This window comes from Ruditapes philippinarum, unplaced genomic scaffold, assembly GCF_026571515.1.
Source record: "Ruditapes philippinarum isolate M1 unplaced genomic scaffold, ASM2657151v2 ctg2119_1_1_1_1, whole genome shotgun sequence".
Lineage (NCBI taxonomy): Eukaryota > Metazoa > Mollusca > Bivalvia > Venerida > Veneridae > Ruditapes > Ruditapes philippinarum.
This window is the reverse complement of record NW_026864748.1, coordinates 124,720-135,673: the sequence shown is the minus strand read 5'-3', so window position 1 is coordinate 135,673 and position 10,954 is coordinate 124,720. Positions and strand designations below refer to the sequence as shown.

Here is a 10,954-nt window from a genome sequence, read left to right as displayed (position 1 = left end):
CTTATGTAAGCCTCTTGCCTTGTGCTTATATAAGAATAATTACTCAGAAACTCTCAGCTTCATGAAGGTGCAGAACATACCGATGGTTATGAAACAAATATTGGTTAATGACCTTTATTTAAAACAGTATCTATCTTACATGTACGTCAAAGATTTTATTTATGCACATATAGAATTTTTTTGTTATGTTTTATGTCGCATTAAGGTCATGTGGAGGCTTTCCAACTTTACTGGTGGAAGAATTTCAGGCATGAACGGGCACCTGAAAAGAACCATCAAAGTCATGTAAGCTAACTCGATTGCTTCCTCACACGAAAGAATCCAAAGGCAGTAGCGGGATTCGAACCCAGAGCGGTAATGGGCACAGATACAATAAATGTGGTAGATGCATGAAGTTAATTATATCATCAGTTATACATCATAAGTAATATTAGTAATGCTTACACTTCTTCCATTGTCCACAGCTTTTCTGATGGCAGTTTTCACCTCCTGAGCATACAAGTGACCAGGACTAAGGGAGTCTTCCCTATACTTTCCCCTGTATGTATCTGGTACAGGAACCTGCATGAAAAAAATTTAAAAAAATTGTTATAAAATGATCAAGTTTTACTTAGAAATTCAATTATGTTATGCCTATATTAAAGTTTTATATGATGGTGGTGGTGGTGGTAATTTTCACTCCAAAACACGACAGTAAGCCACACTGAATTTACCAGACCCGCTTCAGTCACCTCATCATTCCTGGGCAAACTGTCAAGCAGTTTACAAATACAAGTTGCCTTCACTTTCCCAAGGAACTGATACCCTCTGTACATTACAGAGCAGAGGAACAGTAAGAATGACCACAGAAAGGATTTCATAATGACAACGAAAGTGACCTGCTGCTTCTGGGATTCAAACCTGGGTAACCAAATTCATAGTCCAACACTCTACCTATTGAGCTTACGGGACAGCTTAAACATATTATAACTTCTGACATCAACTATTAAATATAAATAATTCTTTCCTGATCTAATTTGTTTATTTAATTATGTATAAAAATGTTTAATCTAATATTTCATAAAAAAAAATGATGAGAAAAAAGGTAAGCAATTTATTAAAATTGCTTCTTCGAGGAAGTGTCACTTAAGAGACTTTGACTAATACCCATTGCCAGTATGAAAATATGAATTCAATAATAGATGTCGAAAAATAAGAATATAACGCCCACACAAAAATATCTCTCAGAAAAGTTTTAAGACGAGGTTCTTCAGAAAGTGAAATTATGTCTCCACAAACATTCTATACAGATTTATATGAATTGGAATTAACAATTACAAAAAATAGACAAAAATCAAACTTTGTGTATGTGGAGGTAAATGCTCCACTGTATCAAGGGTTTTCTCAACATTTTTGTTACAAAACACTGTTTTTTGGCTGGGTTCTTGCAATATTTATGACTTTTCCACTTAACCAACTTGTCCCAATGAGTGCATGACATTGTACAGACAATTTTTTAATTATATTCATATAATGAAAATGAATTGATAGTAATCTTAAAAAGAGCTGTCAAAAACAAGAGCCTGCTCAATAATCCAGGATAAAGAAGAATTTTTGAAATTCAAAAAGGGACATAATTCTGTAAAAATTCATGTCAGAGTTATGGGCCTTGGATAGTGACCTCCTATTAAACTCAGAAATAAGTGTATTTAGTTTTAACCCATTCTCTTCAGTGGTTTTGAAGATACCAACTTGCATGCAAAATGAGGGTATAAAAGTTCTTCCTATTCTTCTTAATAGTTTAATATTCTATAAATTAAGACATTTCTTTATCTATTATGAAATAATACATTACAGAATTTAAACTACACACACTACAGAACATATTTTTTTCCTTTGAATACACCTCCATTTAGAGAGTTATTCCCTGTTTGATAAATCATATAAACTATCAAGTAACATGGACCAGTTCATTTATAACTATAACTAGATCAGTAAACCACTTATCAACTTGAAACTAAAGTCAATCAAGGTCACTGAAACTTTTTGACCCTGCTTTCCCAATTTTTTCACAAGTTTCTGACTTTATATCAAACTTCTGTGTTGGTCATTTACATTATTGAGAAAACTGACATATAAGAAACAATATTTGATATAACTTAAGAAGATCACTGACTTAAAGTTAGGCTATTAACATTTAGGATATATAAATTGTGAGGACTCTGACCCAATCAGATCAGATCACTTTAACAGGTATAAATGGTATGTAAAATAGACCAGGACACTGACTTAGGACAGACTGGTAACTTACTTGTTAAGGTTACTAACATAAATCAGCTGAAACTTTTATAACTGTAGAGTACAATGGCTCTATGAATGTTTAGTTCACTAATATTCTCAAGTCAGTGACCTTTATACCTTATATAAAGGCAAACAACTTGTTTACTTTAAAGGGTATAAATCTATATCTTATGAAATATTTTTATAAAATTTATCAACAGTAAAATTATATTGGTGCCATTATTATATGGTTGATTCCCAAAAAAAGTTGTAACATATAATGACACACATGAATAATGTACATAAACAGAATATGCCATATAACCTACTAGATAATGAATTTTCATTAAACATTATATAATTACTAATTCTCTAACCTGATCTCATGCCATATAACCTATTTCTTTAAACATTATATAATTATTAATTTATGCCATAATTATAACCCATTAGATAATGAAGTTCACTTTCTTTAAACATTATATAATCACTAATTCTCAAACCTTTCCTTATGTCATATAACCTATTCAATAATGAATTTTCTTTTTGATTACTTATTCTCAAACCTGTTCTTATGCCATATAACCTATTACATTTTCTTTAAACAATATATAATTACTAATTCTCAAACCTGTTCTTATGCCATATAACTTATTAAATTTTCTCTAAACATTACATGTATATAATTACTAATTCTCATACCTGTTCTTATGCCATATAACTTATTAAATTTTCTATAAACATTACATGTATATAATTACTAATTCTCAAACCTGTTCTTATGCCATATAACTTATTGCATTTTCTTTAAACATTACATAATTACTAATTCTCAAACCTGTTCTTATGCTTTAATAGTAATCAAGAGGCCGAATAACTCTTAACCCTTGACCTGCTGGTGGTTACTTATTCAACCCAAGTGACCAGTGCAGACCAATATCAGTCCGTACATCTGTCACTGTGCAATCTAATCATGGTCGGCATTATACATTAATCAGTCAGTACTTATTATAAAAATTTCCCTAAAAATGATAAATGGTTTTGTCTAGATTAGGACGAACAAGTCCATTTAAGATATTAAGCATGGCAAGTGATAAGGCACTACAAACCTGAAACAAATATTCTGCTTTATCATTTTGATATTGGAATCCCTAAAATTTAACAATGGCCAGTTCCAATCAAAAGGCAGGGCAAAATTCACACACACAAAATAAATCAGGATAAAGGTTAACAAAAGTATACTAGGTTTTATATAATACAAAATGACTTACTATATGAACCCAGTCGTCTTTTGGTAGATTGTGTTGTTTTAATCTAGATGGACTGATCTTTATCAGATTTTCTGTGTTACCATGATATGCACTATAATATTTACAGAAATACACATTAATATATTAATTTTATTTCTTATAAAATTATTGAATTATTCATGCATGGACGTACTCTTATATACTGTATATTCCCTGAATAAATCGATATGATACGCAGACTGTAGCTGAGACATGTCATTAGTACCAAAGTGTAAAAAGTGTGGTCTACATAAAACATTTTAATGGTTATTTTTGGATTGAATACCTTCTATTGATATCTCATTCTTGCCTTCAAAAACATAATTTTACAAAACCACAGGTTTACAATGTTACAAGACATATATTCCTATCGATTACATAAACTTGTTATGAAGTACTGATTACAATTGTTTTGCTTTCATCTCTTGAATTTATATTACTGTGCATTCTTTACACTGAATTTACATATCACATTGTATTGGTCATTAGCATTATACAGTAATTATTCAAGTTTTATAACTTACTTATCTACAACAATGACATCATTTTGTTTAGTGTATGACCTTGCTAATCTCAAGGCTAAATCATTTGCCTCTGACCTAGAAAACAATTAATAAAACATTACACATTACCATAGAAACATACACATGACCATAGAAACATAAACAATACCAAAAACAAGATAGACAGGGTGATTGACTTATTCTCTGTGCTTGATACATGTAGTAAACAAAAAGTCTGGATAATGTGAAATTTTTTTAGTTAAGAAAGGACAATAAATTATAATTCTGTCAACATCAATGTTAGATTGGCCTCGGACCCTTTTTTTACTCTTAAATAATAAAGTTTCAACCCCTTCCTTTCAGTAATTATAGAGAAACAACTTGCATGCAAAAACTTAACCAATAAGATGTTGATGATTGGATGTATCAATACCGCGACCCCTCGCTATTCTTTGAGTAGTCGAGCTAAAAAACATTTTACCTTGCTCACTAATATAAATATAAAAATCATATTCAAGATATAAAAAATGTAAATCTCAAGTCACATATATATTTATAATTTTTAAAATGTGATAAATGTTACTAGTGCAGTGTTAAAATAAAGAAAAAATGGCATGACAACAAACTCCAGGTTTCCTTTAGCGTTTACAATATACTTGAAAAGATGAATGTATATTTCATACTAGATACTGCTGATAACATAAAAATTTTACCCAGAGTTGAGGAAATAGCACACACAAAGGCTCTCTGGGAGAAGCTCAACAATCCGTTTAGCATACTCCACCTGGCAATCTGTGAGAAAACCATACGCTGTGATCAACTTGGACATCTGCTCCTGTCCAGCCCCTATTACATGTGGATGACAGTGACCAACTGAAACCGTACATGTTCATTATAATTTGAGCCGTGTCGCGACAAAACCAACATAATGGGTTTGCGACCAGCATGGATCCAGACCAGCCTGCACATCCGCGCAGTCTGATCAGGATCCATGCTGTTCGCTTACCAACCCTATTACATGTAGAGAAACTGATAGCAAACAGCATGGATCCTGATCAGACTGCGCGGATGCGCAGGCTGGTCTGGATCCATGCTGGTCGCAAACCCATTATGTTGGTTTTGTCATGACGCGGCTCATTTTAATACAGTATTTAATTTTTAAAACAGAGCTTTTTTTAATTCTCCAAGATTTACTTAAACATCACTGGATTGGTGTGATTTTTCCCAAATTTCAGGTATGCCTCACACAAATAAAAATAACATTTCCAACATGAATGATATTAAGTAAATTCATAGAATTTTATCTAAACTGGTGATTACTCTTTTCCATCACTCATTCTAAAAAGTAGTTTTGATAAGATAAAATTATTATGATGTACACATCAGTGATAATGCTTGTCAACTTACAAGGTAACAATAATTTGAAATATAAAACATGGTTCTTTCACAGTGACAACAGGGTGTTCACTAGCCATGAAATCCTGAATCGAGAGTCATTTATACTATGTTTTACCGACTACAAGGTCAAATGATTCAAATCCCCATGATTTTAACAAAAATTGACCCTTCACTTAAAATCCTGAGGGTCAAATTAGGCCTTTGGAAAGTTGAAGGGTCAAAGAGTCATTTCAAGGGTCAAATTGACACCCTGGACAAAATGCCCTCCTTTGAATTTGGAACCGTGAATATTCATTGCTATTTTACTAGGCATTGTTATATATTGTAACACTATTACTGAAAAGCCAACACTAATTATATTGTATGTCAAACAATATAGACTGGTCTGACAAGGCTTAATGAACCCTGAACACTGACATCTATAGGCAAGACAACACTTAACAAAACTTACCATGAGATGTATTGTTGATACAGTCTAGATATTCATTACCAGAGTCATCATACATGTACTGTCGGGAGGCCCTTACTATCTTCAGGGGGGAGACTTCATAATGCAGCTTACAAGATCTCCTGGAAGAGAAAACAAAAAACACCTGCAATATATTGACTTGCTATTGGTCAGGTAGTATTAGCCACTAGCTGATAAGCCCCACCTTAAAGTTATATCACCTGGCATCACCTCTCTGTAGTATCACTAGTAAATAGATTTAGAAACCAAGAACTGTGTTGTTGAATCTCTCTACCCATACTGCCCAGTAACTATAATATAGCAGACATTACAACACCAATTATTTTTATTAAATTGATGTTTGTTGATATGTTTATTTAAAATTGTAGTTTTTAAAGTATTTCTGTAATACCCACTTTCTGGCTCTTTCTGTCATTAATTTTTTTTCCCTCCAAATGATGGCAACAACATATTATGAGCCCCATGAACCCTGGAATGAATGCTTATTTATTGTAAATATGATTTAAATAATGTAGTTTCAGTGGCACAAAACATGACACCGCACTTTTGGGGTGATTTTTCATGTTTGATTATTTTATTGAATCTAAATGAAGTTGTATCATAGTCTGGGGACCTTTCTGTTGACGATGTTTCAGAGTTAAATCGTATACAAATACATGCACAGTGCGTTAACTGGAGTGCAGGTATTAGTTACCCGCACTCCAGAGCATGCCCATTGATTGGCTCATTTTTGCTGGGGTTTACTTATTGCGACGGCAGAGAAAGTGACTGAAATATCATATTCAGATGCTCGTTCATTGGTTACTTTTTTCTAGGGACTCATTGTGACAACAGAGAACGTGTATAATTTATGTTTGACTATGATACAAAATAGAAAGAACATCAAAACACTCGGCAATCTGATTGATATTCGGGGGCAGCGGGCTACGCCCCCTCGTACAAATCAGATAGCTCTTGTTTCGACGCTCTTTCTATTACATATAGATGATGTCATACTTTTAGCAACGATTGGACAATAAATATTTTGCACTTCAAACAGTGCACTTAGGCTATCAAGAATGGCGAGTGCAAAATTTTGACGGTGCCGGGAAATATGTTACATCGAGTTAAATACACAGTAATATTAGTATGACAATATAGTTAAGGGGTGCTGGATAAAAACTTTGTTTTGGCACATAGCCACAGTATAAAAACTATATTTAAATGGAGAGGAAGTTAATTATGACTAACATCATACAATCTGGAAATTAATTATCCTTCAAGTTCACATAAATAAATTTTTTCAATAGTTTCTGAGACCATAATTTAAATAAATTCACTTGCAATCATTGCCAAAAATCTGTTGAGCCTGTTAGTCTATCTCAGTATCAAAAATTCGCATTACGAAGATATAAATTTTACCCAATTAATAACTAATTAATTAATATCTAACTATCTATTGGCGTTAATTTCTCGACATTTGACACGAATGCTTGTGACTTTATTATGTGAATAATATGTCTTCTTGTTTGGTTATCATTGACAGCCATGTATCTCCCCGTATACATCATTACATGTAACTCTAGTTCAACAGTTCAATGTCAGGTAAATAAATATGTCATGTATTTTTTACGTAAGTCTTCCACCTGTGCACGTAAACAAACTTACCCTACATAATTCCGACGCATTTTAAGCGTCTGCTTAAATGTTAAATTGTCCGGTTTTTCTGGCATTTTGAAATTCTTCTAAATCACAATAAAATGGTCAAAACGAAGGCATAAAATAAAATAATTCCATTCTCGTAATCCTGTCAATATATCCGAGCAGTCGCAACCTTTCGGTCTTTTCCGTCATCCTTCGGATCGCCCGATGTTCCGGACAGACACCACTAAATCGGGGGGGGGGGGATACTAAACGACGGCCTCCACAAAATCGACGGTCTTTGACGGTCTCCAAAGACCGTAAAGACCGTCGATTGTAGGAGACCGTCGATTAGTAGGTTATAACACAAATCGACGGTCTCGCGATGAATTGATAAGAATAATTTAGAAATAATTAATAATAGGTCAATTAACATTTTTCTTTTACGACGATACTTTTTTAATTTCAATATTTAAGGATATTAATGGGGAAAGAAATGAATAGATAAAAAAGGGGAAAATAAAAAAAAAATATATAAAACTATACAAACCGACGGTCTCGTGATTATACATGAATTTAATGGATATTATATCGTTATTAATTAATTTAGCCGGTCAATAAGCCGAGTATTTAAGACGATAATTTATTGATTTCAGTATTTTTTATAATTTGTAAAATAACAAATACGATTTAGAAATTAAAAAGATAAAACATTAACATGCCATTAACATTAATATAACATGCCATTTTTTTAAGACAATAAAATATATTGGAATATAAAAATGCTATTAAATTTATTAATTAATATCAATGTCTAATATTTTTTATTTATATTATAAGTAGTAGTAGTACTTAGTAGCATAGTAGCAGTAGTATAATTTCGATGTTTTAGCTTAAAAAAATACATACATAAATTTGTGAGTTAATGCACATTTGTATATATTCTAAAGACCGTCGAAAACCGTCAATGGGTAGAGAGACCGTCGATTTCTAGTTTATAGATATCGACGGTCTCGTGGTATAGTTTTATGTCTACAAAGGCCGTCGATTGTAGTAGACGGTATATTAGCATGTTACTATACAAATCAATCATTGATAAAATGTATCACCAAACTCTTCAATCATATGTTTGAATTCTAACACACACCTACAGATATGAAAAAGGCATAATAACAGTTTTATTTAAGGGAGGTAATAAAAAGAGAAATGATCCAGCTAGTTACAGAGCTATCTCCCTTTGTTCCGCCTTGTTAAAATTATTTGAAAAGGTCGTTCTACAAATTGCAGAAATGGATGGTGGCATTCATTTTATCCATCACAAGGTGGTTTTCAAAAAAACGTTAGCTGTTTGATGACAGCATTTATGCTTCGCGAATGTGAACTATACTCCATAGAAAATAATTCTCCAATGTATACATGTTTTTTAGATGCGAAACAAGCATTTGATCACACTTGGATTTCATCATTGTTACTAAAACTGTATCAAAGTGGTATTGATATATCTTTGTTTCAAATATTTAAATCGTTCTTCGAAAACTGTTACAGTTGTGTAAAATAAAATGGATTTGTCTCCGACTGGTTCCCCGTGCTGCAAGGTACACGTCAAGGACAATGTTGTAGTCCTCAATTCTACATCCTCTTCAAAAATGAGCTACTGAACAGGATTGACATGTGTAAAAGTAGCTATAAAATTCACAACATAGTATGTGCATGTCCAACCTCAGCTGATGATATGGTCATCATTCCAAATGTCAAAAAAGGGCTCGATGAACTTATAGATACATGCTTCAATTATGCCAAAAAGGAACATTACTTTTATAACGCAACGAAATGCAAAGTTCTCGTTTTCAATGATAAATGCAGCAACAAAAGACAATGGAAAATAAAATTATAGGTGAAACTAACTCATATACCCATCTAGGCATTCTTTGCACAAATGACATGAACCTGAAATGTTTTTTTTTTTTTTTTTGTGTATGTTCGCTTGTTTTTTTTGTTGTTTTTTTTGTTTTGTTTTTTTGTTGTTTTTTTTTTTCACACGAATACTCGGCACATTGCAGCCAGGACAAGAACCATCGTCTCTGGATTTCCACCACAGCGGCCATTGTGTTTTTTTTATAAATGTATAAGATATGAAAAAGGATTCTTCAATATAAATTCTATTGCACTGTTTTTTTAGTATGTCTATGTCAATCTCGTTGTAACTGTACTAAATTTATATAGTAATTACGTGCAGGTTTGAAGTATTTTTCCTGTTTATGCGATGATGAATTCATCTATAATTGTTGATTTTAATAAACATTTGACATTTTCTTAAACTAATCAACGATCCATTTCCAATATTGTGTTCCTGTATTGCATCTGTTTTCCACTGTATTATAACTATCCTTATGGTATAATTGCTATCTATTACATTTCAACTAAGTTCTTTCACCGTTAACTGTTGGAAAATTGTACATAAAATGGCTGATGAAATAAACTCGGAAAGGTTTATTCCAGCTGTAGTTATTCTGTCTTGTCTAATGGTTGTTGGATTTTTTGGTAATCTGCATGTTATTTTCGTATATGCGTTTCGGTTAAAGCCAACAAACCATGCAATTTTTGTATACATTGCTTGCAATGTATACAGAGTTATAAGCTATATCTCAGAAATCGTTACAGGTTAAGTCGTTACCGAACAACATCCACTCCCGGATAAAAACCGCTATAGAAACTAGTTCTTCATTTTGCAGTAGCGTTACATTCCGACTACACGTCATTAAAATAGTGTTTGCAAAGTTGTTTAAATGTTTTGAAAGTTCCAAATCGTTCATTTTCATGAAATAATAGACTCTACATACCTTTAAAGAAAACAAAAATAACAGTTCATTGATAAAATCGTAGTTTATACCTACGCGTTCAACTTCGCATATACGCATGCGCTTGCTAGCATGAATGCCCAGCAAACACAAGACGTCATACTGACGTCAGATTTAAGTCAGGTTCTGACGTCGGATGACGGTCGGAAAAACGGTCGGATTTGAAGCGAGATTGTCAAGGTCACGTCTTGCATATGGCGGACATTTCAAAACAAAGTTGTATATTAATGTTATCATGGCGATGAGTTCGATAATATAAAGCTGTGTGTGATTTATCAACGATTATAATCTATTTTCAAAGTCAGTGAGATTATTTCAGACTTTTAATCGTGTTGAGACTTTTTATACTGATTTAAGCAGTTTTGAATTCCACGTTCGCACCAAGTACTTTCGTACCAAAGATTTATGACACAAGTATCCAACATGAGTAAGAAGAAGGTACAGAACAAGAATGATTCCTTTGACTTACAGTCAATCTCTGACCTAATTGAATCGAAATTGGATGAAAAATTTGATATGTTAATGGATACTTTAAGGTATTAGGACCCTAATGGGCAC

General features: G+C 32.6%; 1 protein-coding gene across 3 annotated transcripts in view; it reads right to left on the bottom strand.

The window, feature by feature from the left end:
- Positions 1 to 7,762, bottom strand: part of LOC132726698 (5-phosphohydroxy-L-lysine phospho-lyase-like) — a 47,756-nt gene extending 39,994 nt beyond the window's left edge. For all 3 annotated transcript variants that reach the window (XM_060712046.1, XM_060712048.1, XM_060712047.1), the window contains exons 1-6: positions 7,566 to 7,762; positions 5,901 to 6,019; positions 4,765 to 4,924; positions 4,073 to 4,147; positions 3,531 to 3,621; positions 445 to 561 (exon numbers count right to left, since the gene is read on the bottom strand). In XM_060712046.1, coding sequence (XP_060568029.1) covers positions 445 to 561; positions 3,531 to 3,621; positions 4,073 to 4,147; positions 4,765 to 4,924; positions 5,901 to 6,019; positions 7,566 to 7,630 — 627 coding nt within the window. In that variant the 5' untranslated portion in view covers positions 7,631 to 7,762. The remainder of the gene's footprint in view (positions 1 to 444; positions 562 to 3,530; positions 3,622 to 4,072; positions 4,148 to 4,764; positions 4,925 to 5,900; positions 6,020 to 7,565) is intronic.
- Positions 7,763 to 10,954: the final 3,192 nt, after the last annotated feature.